The 16,653-nt window shown below is 33.5% G+C and overlaps 1 protein-coding gene across 1 annotated transcript; it reads right to left on the reverse strand.

Annotated features, from left to right (window-relative positions):
* Nucleotides 1-903: 903 nt before the first annotated feature.
* On the reverse strand, nucleotides 904-6,594 carry LOC114194176 (SWI/SNF complex subunit SWI3C-like). The gene is made up of 9 exons (XM_028084267.2): nucleotides 6,324-6,594; nucleotides 5,681-6,160; nucleotides 4,638-5,173; nucleotides 2,985-3,348; nucleotides 2,832-2,905; nucleotides 2,359-2,486; nucleotides 2,081-2,154; nucleotides 1,776-1,960; nucleotides 904-1,549 (listed from the first exon to the last, which is right to left on the reverse strand). Exons 1-9 carry the CDS (start codon nucleotides 6,349-6,351, stop codon nucleotides 1,082-1,084), a joined length of 2,337 nt encoding a protein of 778 aa, XP_027940068.2. The 5' UTR covers nucleotides 6,352-6,594; the 3' UTR covers nucleotides 904-1,081.
* Nucleotides 6,595-16,653: the final 10,059 nt, after the last annotated feature.

Raw genomic sequence — 16,653 nt, forward strand, 5'->3', positions numbered from 1 at the left:
GACAAACCAAATATTTAGAAGAAATAAAAAATAGAAATAATATATATATATATAGGGTTACTTAATTAATTGTGAATATTTTAATAATTTAAAAGAGGATGGAGATATGGCGGGAACGGGTATTATGGCGGGGATATATTCATCCCCATCCCCATACCCAATCAAAAAAATCGGAGATTCCCCATACCCATACCCAGTCAATGCGGGGATTCCCCGTCAAAACGGGGACGGGTTCGGACAATACCCACGGAGACGAGTTTATTTGTCATCTCAACCTGCAGATCTTAACAGAAGCTGTGTAGGTTCTCAACGTATTCAGTAGAGCCATGAGTGTAATCAGTCACTGCAACTGACTTTTTATTTCTAGGTTTGGTTAACTACTATATCTGTTTTGTGTGGGGATTTTTTGGTGTGATGTAGTGGTTACCAAGTATTTGTATTCCTTAAATGCAAATACAAAATAGCTGCTTTCTTTATATGTTTTTGTTTTGTCTGTATACAGGATGGGATACCCGAGTCTCTCTCTCACTTACATAATTCTTCTTGTTGACAAAATAAATAACTTCGTCCTTTTTGTAGTTAACCTGCAGGTGACGTTGTTTTTTAATTTAATTAGAGGACAATATGCGTTAAATTCAATGGTCTCGAACTTTGCAGACAATCATTAGACAAGGGCAAGAATCCATAAACAGTCTGCACCCTTGTCCTGTGACAGATACAATATAATCCAATAAACATGGATTTATTAGATTGTGCAATAGCAAAGACAGTGTGACAAAAAGTCACTAAAGACCAGATTTCGATGTTAATTGTTCGTGTAAACTAACTAAGGCGCTTTTACTTTGATGTCAATAAACTTTTCATGTTCCCTAAATCGGAAAACAAAAGGGAAGACACTATAACTTTAGGAAAATCAAATGCCTACTTATTCCCTTTTAAGCAACACTTTCACAGTTTACTGAAACCAATTACAGGACCTAAAACTAAACAAATTTCATGGCACTACTCGGAACTGCTGAAAACAATAATCAAATACAATAGTTGTATCTTATATATTTTAAAACTACCACCGAACCTCTAATTAACCTAAACCAGAGTTAGTTCTTGACACAGGCCTCGACAGCGAATGATTAGGAGTAGGCTGCTGCACATTACTGGGGCCATTGAACATCAAATTTGAAGAAACAGCCTGTGATTGTTGTATCATAGACAGGGGCAACCTTTGCCCTAATCCAAACATTGAAGGCCGCGGGACAAAGGACATGTGTGGATGAACTGGTTGGCTGTTGCCATACCCTGAGATGCTAGGCTGAGAGGAAGAAGCAGAAATCATTTGCTGCCTACTGTTGCTATTATTGTTAATCATCGAAGGACCAACACCTGATACATTCATTGGAGGATTGGTTCCACCATTTCCAAGACGTGCTGAAACAACATGAGACCGCTCAGAAGCGAACCTCAGCCTCAGCTTCTCAACTTGTTCACATTCTTTCATCAACTGTGTTTCAATTTCTGCAAACTGCTTCAGCTTCAGTTCCAATCTTTTCAACTGTCAATACACATAACACGTTATACACACAAAAACACTACAACAGGCGGCTTTTAAATTTTCCCAAATTGTTTTCTTTAACCTATTCTGCAAGAAAGATATTTAACTAGTGCATACACATACATATATATCCACCCAGATTGAAAACGGCAGACACATGGATGAAGTATGTAGCCAGTTAGGCTGAAACAATTAAGTTAAGAAATAAAAAATGAAGCAGCTGTACCTTAGTATTAACAATATTAGCGCATAGCCTCTGAATTTCACGCTCTTCATGATCAGCAAACAATTTAGCTTTCATTGCTGCAGCAGAGAGGCCTGCTTTGGCAGCATCTTTGACTTTCTCAGCAGACAGCAGAGTCGACCCAGCCTCATCTTGAGCACATGAACCAGGTACTTTTGACTTGTCCCCTGAATTCAAATAAATTACTTCTCAAAAAGAATTACACACTGAGTATTACCACTTCACCAGACAATGGGGGTATAATTTACGCATCAGCAACTGAAAAATGAAACAACCATAAAACTAACCATTTTTCTGACTTGAGTTTGCAGCCACTCCATGATGGCCACCATCTCTATTATTCATGCTTTCTGAATTTACCCTTCATAGAAGCCAATAAAAAATCCTAATTATATGAACTATAAAATAAGGCTGGCTCTTGGTGCAGAGGAAATAAAATTATAGAGAAAGAGCAAGTGAAAAGAACAATAGCAAATGACAATATATCATTGTACAAGCTATAGATGAAAAAGGAATAACTAGGAGAAAACACTTAAAACAAGAAATGACAGTCACTGACACTCACCTGTTATCATTTTCCAAAGCTTCTATATCTGTCACACTCCCTGAATTATTCCCTGACAATGCAGCTAATGCTGCGTGAGCACAAGTTGCAGCTACTCTTGGTCCAACAGCAGAAGCTAAAAAGGCAACCTTTACAATGCACCCACCAAAATCAAATACGTAAGAATCCAATCAAAAGAACTCCAGAATATAATAGACAGACTGATTTGTTGTGAAATTCTGACACTATCATCACTAATTGCATTTTAGGAAAGCTTTTCTGGAGGATTCAAACACACACTGATTTCACCAAAATAAACTAAATCAAACACACTGAGATTTTCTCCTTCAAAGAGGAGATATGTAACTAAACAAGTTAAAAGGACAAGATATTAGATGCAGCACGATAACCACCTCATTGTCTTCTAATTAAGCATAGTTCATGTGCACCCATTAATAAATCACAAACTCAAGAATATCATTTCCAGCACCTACCAGTGCCATAACTGGATTTCCAGAATTTGCGAAAGGAAGCCTGTCATCAGAATCTTGGTTGTTATGTATGGATCCTGCAAGAACAGAGATATGAAATCAAAACCATATCACAAAAGCAGAGGTTACAGAAGTTTCTGTTTTAGTAAGACAGACCTGCAGAATCCCCATTTGAGCAACAATGCAATCTTCCATTACCCTCTTGATTATTCATATTCGATGACAAGGACAGACTTGATACATTGATGTTTTCTAACTTTCCATCTTCTACAGGTAGACGGAGAAAATGAAGAATGCATTGTGCTTTCGACTTGGTACCAACATGCTCCGCAATTTCATTCCAATTCTCATTGTAAACTTCCACTGCTTCAAGCAGCAATAAAGTCTCTTGATCAGTCCAATTATCCCCATCTAGATCCCCATAATCTGTAGTTGAATCCACTGTAATAAAATCTATACTAGAATGACCAGCAACAAATCTCCCATCATGAAAGCAATCAGTGCAGAGTAAAATATCAACCTGCAACATGGGAGGTCAACCACAAATAATGACAAACGTTTCCAAAGGGATTCTACAGCTTAATTTTAGACTTGGGTCATCATAATGTACCCATATTTGTAAACTTCAAGAAATATCAATGACAGAAATCCTTCCATGTAGCAGAATGGAAACTTTTAAAATAATATAGTAGATAATCAAGCACTGTCTATCTTACAGACTGGCAATCACTTGCCAGCTGTCAGAGTTTGTCATGGTTAAATTGAAGACTGCCCATTCAAATCTGAATTTCCAGGACATGAACCCAAGCTGCAGCACAAAGTGCCGTTTTAGCTTCAAATTAGTACCTTCAACAATAATTGACATGGAAAGATATGTTTAACATTTGTATTAGAAGAATAGGATTGAAGCCACAAAGAGTACAAACACAAAGGAAAACAAAAAATATGAAGATTATCCCAATTGGTTCACTTTTGCGGAGAAAAGCACACAGGAATTCAAGACACTAATCTATAATAAGTAGTGGACTGGTACTCTAATATGAAGAGAAGGCTAGCAAAAGGTATCTTGAGTAGATTTCTGGGAGTTGATAACAAAGCTAAAGTTGACTTTAAGTTTGTTCCACTGCCTATAGGGCTCTCGTAGACTATGATCACATGACACAAGGAAAAAAAAAAGGCTTATAGAATGCTCCATAATAAATTAATAACAAAACTCATCAAAGACACAAATCATCAGATATTTCTTCATTGAGACCTTCAAATATCTATTTCTCCCATGTATAGTATTTTCTTGAACTCTAAGACACTTGAGTAACAGAAACAATGCAATATTAATAGAATTTTAGTTCAATATACCAATATAACAAAACCTCATCAAAAGTAGAAGCCTAAGACAGACACTAACATGTGCCCATTTTGATGCCACTTCACAACCACTTCAATTTATAAAATAATGATGTCCCATCCCATCCTATAGAAAAAACCAAAATTATTTTGTATCGGGTAGTCTGTTACCTAGCATTTTTAAATTTTATTTGTTTTTCAATCTATATTAAAACCAAGGAAATGAATCCCCAATAATATAAATGGTATGCAACAACAACATAATGTATAATCTCTTAACTAAAGGAGGTTTGTCTCCAGCAATCATATGCACAAGAAATTCAATCTCATCTCCATACGTATGCATTGCCATGTGTTAATAACTACCATTCCAGCATATTAATCAGAAAGGTAGATTGGACAAAAGTAAATTACAGATTTATTCATGATAGGGTGAGTTGAGTTTAAAACAAAGTGCCGGTGTACCTCTTTCTGTGATTGGTAGTATACAACAGGAAGAGATCGAGAACAATAGTGGCAATAGTTTTCAGATAGATACTCTCTTATTGTGTCATCCAAATCAGAAATATCTGTATTGTGCATTGTTCGACATGAATAAACTTCATCTGCTTTGAATTTACACTTGGGCTTGTCAAACTCAATCAAACTATCTATGGATCTTAAAGCCACTGATGGCACACATAGTGCACCACTAGTGTCCTCAGTCAGGCAAGTATCATTGTCCAAATACTCACGCCTTGGGTTCTCAGCACAGTAATTGATGATTCCCCATTGATCAAGGAACCTCACAATTCGAGTTAAATCTTCATTACCAACACCAACAGACAAAGCCTGGCAACTAGGAACTGTAATCCTCTTCCCTGGGTCCTCCATGTATCTTGCAACAATGTAATTCCTACATTCCATGTACTTCTCTGGCGTATGATCTGGTGACTTTCCAGAGAAGAAATGTGGAACTGCTTGTCTCTCAAGTCGATGCACTGAGGCTGGAGAAAACCAATCTGTCCATATATATCCCAAAATTTATCATCTAATTCAACATGTTCAATTGGCTAAAATTCATTCTAATCACCCACAACCAAAGCATATTTGGATCTTAAAAATTATATATAATTCCATCAAAGGAAAAAAACAACATATAAAGGATATTTAAAACTCATCAAAACAAAGATATGCCACACAGTTTTGAACTTTTGAACGAAAAGTTTAATTTTAATAAATAGGCATTGTAAAGACCTTTACTCTACCATATCCCACATATGACTTTTACAAACTATTACATAAGTCAACAATTTTTTTGATTTATATATCAATTTAGAATAAAAACAAAATAAAAAGTTCTCATTCAAATATAAGAAGTTACCACATCCTGCACAAAAACATAAGAACTTGAACATGGCAGACAAACATGGAACAATCATATCTTACATCATCATGCACATCCACAATATCCAAATAAAAACATTTCTCAGAAACCAGAAAAAAAAAATTCAAATCCAAGGAAGAACCTGAATGCATGGGGACCACTAGAACCCTAGTGCCAAACCGTTTAACAACGCCGGAGCCTTTCATAACAGGAGGCAGGGCAGCAACAAAGCTCAAACCCCCGAGACAATCAGCAGAAACAGTCGAGGAAGCCTGAAGCTGGCCGTGAGACACATTCTCGAGAACCGGTATGCCATGCTGCGAGTGTCCCCTGCCGGACTCCAGAGCCGCAATTGCCGCCGTGACCGCCGCGTGAGGACGGGTAACGGTCCGCCTGATCGCCGGCGGGAAGCGCGAAATCTGGACTCCATCACGTGAGACGACCTCGATCTCGACACGGGAGTCGGTGTTGGGAGGCGCGTTAGGGCTGCGGAACTGGTCGTCGGAGTCGTTGTCGTCACGGTCGTCATCGGAATCATTGTCTTCGTCATCTTCGTCGTGACGCTTGGACTGGCGTTTGTGGGATTCCCGCTTCCGCTTCTTCCGCCATTTGGTTCGGTTCTCTGTCAAAGATAAAATAATAGGAATAATACAACAGAAGATATTTATAAAGTGAGAAAAAAAATGAAAATTGAAATTGAAATGAGTTTGACTTGAGTTGCGAAGGAGAAAGGGAAAAAAAAAATAGTAAGGAATTAAGGAGAATTTTTAGGTTATTGTGGATACCCGAAGGGAAGGAAGGGGAAGGTGGCATGGGAAGTTAAGGAGAGAGTGAGTGGATGTGGGTGTGGGGTGAAAATTAGTGTGGGGTCGCTGATTCGCGCAAAGGGTGGTGCGGAATTTGGATTTGGAGAATGGGGTTGTGTTGTGTTGGTTTGTGTCAGGTCTGTGTGGTATGATAGAGAGAGAGTGAGTGAAGAGAGGAAGTGAGAGAGGGGCTATGCTATGATTTAGGGTGTTGCGTTTGGATGGGGCATTGAGGAAAATATTCCAAAATTGTATGTGTGTTGATGTGGTTTTGCTTCTGGCTCGGTTCATCGACACGTCATTTTAACGCCGTTTTCCGAGGAGTGGTTCACACGCGATCTTTCTGGATCAGTGTCTTCTTTAATGTTATTGGTTGTCTTCCATCTAGGTCACCCAGTTAAAATCCTTTAATTTGTAGGGTCTCTTTTCTGTGTCCTGATATTCTTTTAGTGGTTAATACATTTATTTTTGATCAACTAGAAAAGTTTTTAACATCTTTTAAAATATTAAAATTAGTGTATGTTAATGTATTTTAGAAACATAGAAGAAAAATAAGTTAATCCATATGCAATTAGTTGTTCCTTTGTGTGCAAATGCGTGTGAGTTGGATACCGGAGAGAAAATGTACAATTGAATTAAAATACTAATAAAAACTGTAATTGAAAGAATATATAGTTAACTGGAATGAGAGTTTTTTTTTTTTTAACTAAAGGATCTGATACACTTAAATGACATGGAATCAAAACATGAGCATGGCTCAAATTTAAGATATATTTGAATTTATGCTGCAACAATTATTTTTTGTCTATTTATTTTCACTTGTTTTTTTATATTTTAAAAATTTGACTCGAATAAGTTTTTATTGAAAAGATATAATGCAATTTTTCTTTGAATTTCTAATAAATACTTTTCAATCTAGTTACTAAACAAATTAACCATTTTAATTTAGTATTTTATGTTATATGTGTAGGTTTTTTCACATGTCCTGTAGGGTAACACATGTTGAAAATGTTTTAGGCCTTTCTTTCTGTTATTGTAAGAAATTACAAAGAAAATTTAGAAGTTGTATTTATATGCAAAGTTTTACAGAAAAGAAGAAAGATAATCCCTAAGAGAAATATATTTTTAATCTTAATAATTAAAACTGGAAGGTTATAATTTAAGAGAAAAATAAAAATATAGTCAAATTTATTATTTACATTAAATTTGTCATTTCATAAAAATATTAAATGGAACATTAGTTCATGGGTCTGTAATATGCAATATGCAATACCATTGTTTAATTTTACATTCTTACTTTTTCAAAGATTGATTTTCTTTATTTAATAACTTTGTAGCTTTCTTGTACTCTAGTAAAGAAATGTAAAACTAGTGACCATTTTGGTTTTCAATAGAGTAAATCATTATATTTGTCTTTGAAATTTTAGCGTCTTTGAAATTAAATAACTTTATAGGTTTAAAATGACCATTATAGCCAAAAAGGTGGATTGAATTGGTTGAGTACTTAAAATATGTTCAATTAAAATTTGTAAAAACACTTTTTTGTTTGAATTCAATTGACCAACAAATGATGATGGCGGTCTCACGATTCAACATCGGGTTGGTTCTGATCGGTGGTAAACCCTCGTGAAGCTTCCAATTAACGATCTACCGATGGCAAAAAGTAAACGCACGGTGGAAGACTTTGGATTGCAACGGAAGACGAAAAACGTTCGATGGAAGCGACACGGTTCTCTTTGGTGGAAACGTGATATGGATGGACGAAGCTCGCAGTGGAATAGCACGGAACGAGCGAATTAGGCGACGGAGTGACTCAACGAGCTTCCTCAAGGTCCTTCAATGGAGGAAGCCAGTAGCCCTCACTCACACTCACTCTCGGTCCTCCCAAAAGGGAGGAACCCTAATGCTAGGGTTAGTGAACTTTGAAAAGGGGAGGAAAACTCTCTATTCAATTCAAAGCTCAATATTTGTTGAAGTGGGTTGCAAATTAGAAAGGCCCAAACATTAGGTTGACATAAAGACAACAAAAAAGACAATAATGGCCCAAAAAAGTATAAGGCCCAGAAAAACAATTATTTATGTATTTTAAAACAAACAAATAAAAGTTGGCCTAATCCTTGGCTCTTGATGTAGACTCTTGGGATGCAAGTCATTAACAAATCATATGTTTATTGTTACATGACCATACATTTCAATCTATTGAAAAATAGAAACAACAAATTAATTTGTTCATTTAGTATGATTCAACAGACTGAAATATAAAATCAACCAACTGACATTCTAGGAAATTCTGCTGAAACACGAAAATCACCAAACTCACTCAAACAACATGCTTTATCATACAAGATTGATTCCAATTGCTATATCAAACTTAGTCATACCTCCATATTACATTAAAACACACGCAAACCTTACATAGATTGATAAAATGAGTTTTCTTGAGATTTAAATGAAGAACAAGATAAGAGAGAGGGAGAGAGAGAGAAGGAGAGAGAGAGAAAGGATAACACAATGATTTTATACTGGTTCAATATCTGAGCTACATCTAGCTTATTAGGACAACTTGAGCCTAATCATGCACTATATAAAAAATAATTACAAAATCCCTTAAAGATTACACTTTTGAATTAATCAAAAACTCCAAGATTCTTTAATCTCATAAGAATCTCAACCCTTGCACAGCAAGATCCCACTTGTAGACCTGGAATCACACAAGAAAACACCCAGAAACACAAAAACAACCAAACCTTGGTAGTGGTTCTACCTAGCCAACCAAAACACATTCTTCAATGCTTCAAAACCATCTAATATAGCCTAATTATAGGTGAATTAAATAAGTTGATTTGTCCGTACAATCTGTTGATATCACACATGACTTCAGTGGAATCAGCCGATTGAATAACAATTCAACCAATTGAATACCTTCATACCTTCATACCATAACCAATTGAATAACAATTCAACCAATTGAGATGTTCTTGAATGTTAATATGTGATATGCATATTCTAGTGGAAGAGCTCAAAGGAATGAAATCTTATGTTTTTGTTCCAAGTATAGAAATCTTTATTGGACAATAAGAGATTAATTCTATGACCACTTAATAGGTACATGATTTCTAAAAGGTTCAAGGTTCTATTCAAGGTTGTTCTTTTATATATATATATATATATATATATATATATATATATATATATATATATATATATATATATATATATATATATATATATATATATATATATATATATATATATATATATAAATTGATTCGAATGTATTTTGTGATCTTTTGTGGCATGTTGAAGAAAGGGTCTTGGTTGGCTAGGGGGAGCCAATTTTGAGGTTGGATCTTTCTTGTGTTTTGTGTGTTGTTCTTGGTGTGAGTCCAGGTCTGCAAGAGGGTTTCTTGTTGTGCATTTGGTGTTTCTTATGTGATTCAATAAATTAGGTTTTGTCATTTGTATTTACAAGAATTTAATTGTAAGGATATTGTAATTTCTTGTGTTAGTGAAAGATCAAGCTTATGTTGTCTTGATCAACTAGATATAGCTCCATTAGAGTAAACCAATATAAATTTGTGTGCATAAATTTAAGTTTTTGCAAATGAAGAAATCAAATTTAATTGATCTTCAATAATAATTATCTGCGAATATTGTGACTGATCTCGGTAATCATATCAATCAAATTTGCAATGTTTGGTGTAATTATTGAAAAATTAACTGTCAAAATTTTAACATTCAATCAGTAAAATGTATGATCTAGAATTGATACATTGTTAAATCCTATGGTCAATTTGATTTTGACAATTACAAACTTCAAAAATAACACAATTTTTGAAAAACAGCCAATTCAACACTGCCACCCCCCCACCCCACCTCACCACCCTCCTTCTTGGTCTAAAAACTCCCTATTGTGATTACAAAACACACATAGGAAATTGAATTAAGAACATTGCACTTGAATTGAAAATAAAAATTGAATCTAAAACCATCCTAAACTAACTTTATTTAATCCTACAAATGAATCAAGTACAAGTTTATGGTAAATTGTCTTTCCAAGCTTCAACTAATCAAGCTTATTCTAATAGGTCAGTGTTAATCACTTCAAGAAAGCTCTTCTTATTTCTTTTTCTTCAACTAGAAGTAGCAGGTTAGGTGGCATTGGTCCAATAGGTTGCACAATGATCACTACAATAGTAATAGATTAATTACCAACCACTCAGGTTGGATGTAAACATGTGATTTGACTCTTCAAGCTCGTATTGTCTCAACTTTCTTACACATGCTAGCACAAGTTACTCAAGCTTGCTTTAGCTACCTAAATGACTTTCAAACAGGTTACCATAGGTTGCCAAACTAGTCCAACAAGTTGGCCAAGCTTCCTCCAATCATTGCCTCCAAAACTACACAACTTTAACATAAAAACTAAAATTACCACTTTCATTCTTTACTTCAAAAATTCATCCTAGCTACAATTTTACCTTTTAATTTTCTAAAAAATAAGAAAGTCAATAAAACTAAAATTCTTACTAAAAATCTAGCTAAAACTACTAAATTAACATGTTTTCAAAAAAACTACAATTTATTCAAGGAAATCCAAATCTCATACAAAACGAATAACAATTAAACAAAATAACATTAAACCACACTCATGCAAAAATTGGATTTAATGATAACTTATTATGGCAGTTATAATCCACCCATAATAATAAGTGAAATAGTGATGGAATGGTAGATATGACGAAACTTTCTATGTCGATTATCACTAGAACCGTTATAGTAAGTGAGAGTGGTGGCAATTTTGTAATAAAATACAAGTTTATTGTATTATTTTTAATTTAAAATATAGATACTATGGCAATTCATCACCATAATCGAGATAATATCTTTAATTTTCTTCTATTCTATATCGTTGCATTTCACTCGTATCGTATTATATGCTCTCGTTCTCGTTGCACTCTTATTCTCGCTCTCCTCCTTGTTTCTTCTCTCGTCTCCTCGTCTTTGCTTTTGCACTACACTTACTCTCATTCTGATGGCTCTCGCTCTCATGCTTTGTAATTCGCTCATTAGTGTATTGGTTTAGCTCAACTCACTATGGTGATTTTCTCTAATTTGGAGTTTTGGGGAAACATAGAGAAGGTAAAAAAAAAAATTAAACAAATGAATTATCAAATCTCGAATTATTTTTGGATTAATTTCGGTATTTGTACCCTTACTTTTTGTCATGTCATGCACTCTGGTCACACATGGACTTTGTCATTATGTTTCACTTTTTTTCTTGGAGCTATATGCAATTTTCTTTTTTTTTAGAATAATAAAACTTGTGGAAATAAGAAGTTTTTGTTTCCTTTATGTTTTATTGTTGGTTTAAACAAACTTTTCAATTTTTAGATTTTTGTTAAGGATGTTTGGAAGGAACAGATTGGGTGGCTGTTGAATGACATGGAGGGACAATATAAATTCATGGTTAAGGATTTGATATTATGGAATGATGGGTTTCATAGTACTTCTCCTAGATGGATTTTATTTGGCCGTCATTGCTCCATATTATGTCAGGTACATTCCTATCCCTATATGTCTCTTCTATGGTTAGCTTTGATAAGTAATTTTGACAACTAATTTTGATGGTGAAAAGGGAAGATGTGCAATAAGGGTCGTTCCCTTTTACTGATAAAAAAACTATTCATTTTTGTTGTTGTAAAAGATTTTTTTTTTATATTGGTTGTGTTCTTATTTATAATTGCTACTACACTCTCTTTTTCTCAGGGAGGTGGAGGCAAGGTTGATGGAGTACAAGTTAGATATCATCATCAGTGTTCATCCCTTGCTTTTATAGATCAGAGGATTTGAGACCCAAATGCCCAAACATATGGGAGCCTATAACTAAGTTATGATTCAGTGGCACTTTTTATGTTGCTTGTGGTCATAACTAGCATAGAAAGTGGAAATTTCTATGGCAGGTCCAAAATTGGCATAGAAAATGGAAACTTTCTATGTCATCTTGATCTATAACAGGTGGAGAACCGATACAAAAAGCCTTCTCTACACTAGTGACACTTGTATTTCTTGTAAAGTCTTATGTGTTCTTCATCCTAATCTTGATGCCTTTATATAGGTCTTTAAAGTTTATTGTTGCTTGATGAGTGCGTATTTTTGCCCTCATTTAGTGTTTAATTCTGGGTATTTAATTGAATTTATGTGCTTAAAGAGTGATTTAATTGATAATTCTGATAATTAGGTTGTTTGAGCTTGTGTGATAAAAATGTCTTAAAAAGTGATTTTTAGTTGCATAAATTATTTATTGGATATTTTAACATTTATTGATGCAGCTGAAATTAAGATTAATCTCATTCAAGGTAGGAAAATAAATTGATTGAAGTTACAAACCACCTTTAAATAATGCTGAAATTAGCAAGTTCTGGAAAAATCATTTTTGCACCCCCTAAATTACGTATACACTCCCCTTTTCCAAATGGGCTACAGAAAATCTACTTTTACACCCCTGCCTTTTTCTATTTTCACCCCTCTTTCCACTCATAAAACATGATGACACGTGTCATAATCCTCCACTTATTAAACTAACCAATTAGAGAATGACATATGGCGACATCCAAGCACTCAAAATTCAACCAACCAAATGGTGCCACGTCATCATCTTCATCTCTCCCATGAGAAACCCTAATTTCTCCTCAAACCCTAGTCATCGGAGTAATCATCATCACCATGGCAGCCGCTACTCTCGCCGTCAATCATCGGCACCGCAACTCCACCATCTTCAACCTTCTGCACCATCGCGCAAATGTAGAGGTCTAATCAAGGGGTTTCGTGCTGTCGTTTGGAGTGTTGTGACGTTTCGCATTTCGTTGCGGCGTTTGGTCTAATCATTATTTCTGGCGGGAAAAGTTGAATTGTTTGGAATGCTAGTTATAAATACAAATAGTTTCTTCTTTAATATTCTAATAAACCTTTGAAAAGATACATTTTTCTATATGAAACCTTTTTCCATTTATGTCCATTTCAACATATATGAGAATTTATCATTTCTAAAGATAATTTTGATTTAATCTTTTAAAATGATTTATGATTCCGACTTTGTTTACACTCTTTGATTTTGAACAAACATGCTCAAACAAGAATAAAACTACTGATAAATTTTCTAATGTTTCAAGTGTCCACTAAATGATTTGATAAGTTGAAACTAGCATAAAGAATATAGTAGCTCATTTGTAAAAATAGAGCATGTATATGTACGATTATATATAATTTGTCATCATCAAAACTCTCTTGGAGGTCTTTACTAAAGGTATTTCCTCTAGATGTGGATAAGATTGTCTAGGATCTCAATGTTGAATTCTTCCCATCGTGCTTAGAAATTTTAATACAAATGTTATTAGCAAGCAATAGTAGATAATGAATTCTTGGAGCACCCCAAAAAGTATGAACACTAATGAGTGCGTATTTTTGCCCTCATTCAATGTTTAATTTTGGGTATTTAATTGAATTTGTGTGTTTAAAGATTGATTTAATTGGGATTTCCTATTATTGGGTTTATTGAGCATGAGATACAAAAACATGTTAAAAATAGGTTTTTAGTTGCATAAATGTTCTTTGGATATTTTAAGGTGTGTTAGTGCAGCTGCAGCTAAGTTGAACTCATGGAGGTGTGGAAATAAATTGTTTAAAGCTTCATGACACCTTAAAGATAAATCCAAGAATAAGAAATTATCAAAAGCACAAAATCCTAGCCAAGCATTGCATGAAGACGACAATAAAAACTTGAAAAAGTGAAGTAGTTTGGCTAAACAAAGAAGAGAGCAACAAAAAAAATTGGACCTTGCGGTTTTCTTTATCTTTATGATAAAAGATAATTTGGGAAAAATATATCTTTAGATATTTTATTTGATATTTTTAAATAATTATCTTATTTAATTATATCATAAAATATTAAAAGATAATAACTACCAAATCTTTTTAAATATGACAATATCTTCTTGAATCTTTTTAGTTCCACAACAAACAAATATATCTTGAAGATATTGGATTATTTCGAAGATAATTTAAGAAGATTGCGAAGGGTTGATTTGGAAAATTAATACAAATACTAATTGGTGATAATTTATCATATATCTTTAATTAATTAATTAATTTAATTATATTAGATATTGATATTATCAACCAATTATATTTGTCAAATAGTATATATCTCTCCAAATATTTTTAAATATTTATCTTTATCTTTATTTTTAAAGATATTTGAGAGATTTTAGCAACAGAAAAGTCCAGTCCAATTCCTATATAAAGAGACCAAGGGAGAAGCAAAAAGGACAAGTTTGGGACTTCGGAGTTTTGGAACCCTTAGGGGTGCCTAATTTCATTTCCTTTCCCTCTCTTTTCTTCTCTCTATTCTTCTTTTGTATTCCATGGATTGCTAAACATCTTGGGTTGATTCCATTGTAATTTCATTATGGATTTTGAGGTTAGAATGAATTAATTTCTTTGTTCTTTTTATTATCGTTGAGGTTTTAATTCATCTATGTCTTTTATCTTTGAATCTCGTAAAAAGTAATGATTTTAAATCTATATGCATGTTGATCATATGAGTTCAAGGGATTTTAAATTTAATTGAGACTTTACTTTGATTTTATTTAGAAACTTTCATGTGATTAAATGAGTTTTTACCAATAATTAAGACTTTACTTTGGTTAAAGGTATTTACTCTAATGAAAATTAATCGAGACTTTACTTTGATTAATTAAGCTTTTTATTTGGTGAGGGGATAAAAGAATAGACATGATTAGGCATAGTAAAATTGATTGAGACTGTATTTTGATTGAATTTACTATGGATAATCTAAAAGTTCTCACTTTTAATTGAGACTGTACTTTGGTTAAAAGTGAGAACGCCAACAAATTAATTGAGACTTTACATTGATTAATTTGCAAATCTACAACAATAATTAATTGAGCAATAATCTTTAGATAACCGATGATGAATCTATTTTGAAAAAGAATTGGAATCAATCTATTTTCTTTACTATTGTTTTTATTTTTTTTATCTTTTAAATTTTATTTCTATCTTTGTTTATCTTAATCCCCTATATTTTTTATTTTATTTGACTAACCGCTTTGTATAGTTTTATAAGAACTAATTTGTTAAAAATCAATTCCGTGTTCGTTGGGAGACGACTTTGGGTTACTTTACCCTTTCTATTTTGTTGACTACTTTCTTAACAATACTAAAGTTGTTATAGATAAGTAGTATTAATTTGAACGCGTCAACGACAACGTTATCAAATTTGACGCCGTTGCTGGGGAACACGGTTAGAATTTTCATCATTTTAGTTCTTATTTTTATTTTTTATTCTTTTGATTTTATTTTTTATTTTTATTTTTTATTTTTTGTTTATCACTAACATCTTCTTTTCTCAATTTTTGTTCTAACATTTTTTTTTAATTTTCTTTAGTTATTTTATTTTATTTTATTTAGTTATTTTTTTAAGCATAATTTTTGTTTGAGGATTTTTGTTTGGAAATTTGTGAAACTAGTTGGGAAAAACTTTGGCTAAGGAAAGATAAGGTACTTAAGTTGTCCATTGAGACGCACCTCTCTTTCCTGGAAGTCTACTTAACAAGCTTTCAACTTATTTCTTTTCAGAAAACCTCTTTCAAAAGTGCAAAATAATTTTTCATATGAAAGTAATCAACATTGTAGTTTTCAAATGGATTACAATTGTTATCCACAGCAACCACGTGATTTTCAGCAACAAATTGTCACACCTACTTCTACACCTGATATAAGTGGGTTAACTTTACAACAATTTAATGATCTATATCCTAGATCATTTTTTTTGGGATATGAGCAACAACCATATTTTGAGTGTTCAGCTCAACAATCATATGTTCCAAATAGCTTTCAGCAACAATATGTACCACCACAGCAAGTTGAAGCAACCAATGGACCATCCTACAAGGAAGTTATGATATTAATGGGTGAAGTTATAGAGAAATTAGAGTCCATGGATGAAAGGTTGCGAGTTAATCAAAGATGCAAAAATATTGAGCAAGAGTGGTACGAAAATAAGCAAATATTGTCTGATATGTTGAGGGATGCAAGTAAGAACAACTTCATAGAATTACTTGTAACTGTTAATACCACCCCTCAACCCCATCAAAGATTTCCTGAAAATCCAGATTTAAATGCACTTCGTCATGAAATCAAAGATGTGCTTCTGAAGTTGGCCATCAGAGCTGAACAAATGTCTGAAGATTTGAGTCAGCTAATGAATGATGCAGTGAGAAAGGTCACT

This window comes from Vigna unguiculata, chromosome 8 (genome assembly GCF_037176805.1).
Source record: "Vigna unguiculata cultivar grain cowpea cultivar isolate G323 ecotype 2 chromosome 8, ASM3717680v1, whole genome shotgun sequence".
NCBI classification, from domain to species: domain Eukaryota; kingdom Viridiplantae; phylum Streptophyta; class Magnoliopsida; order Fabales; family Fabaceae; genus Vigna; species Vigna unguiculata.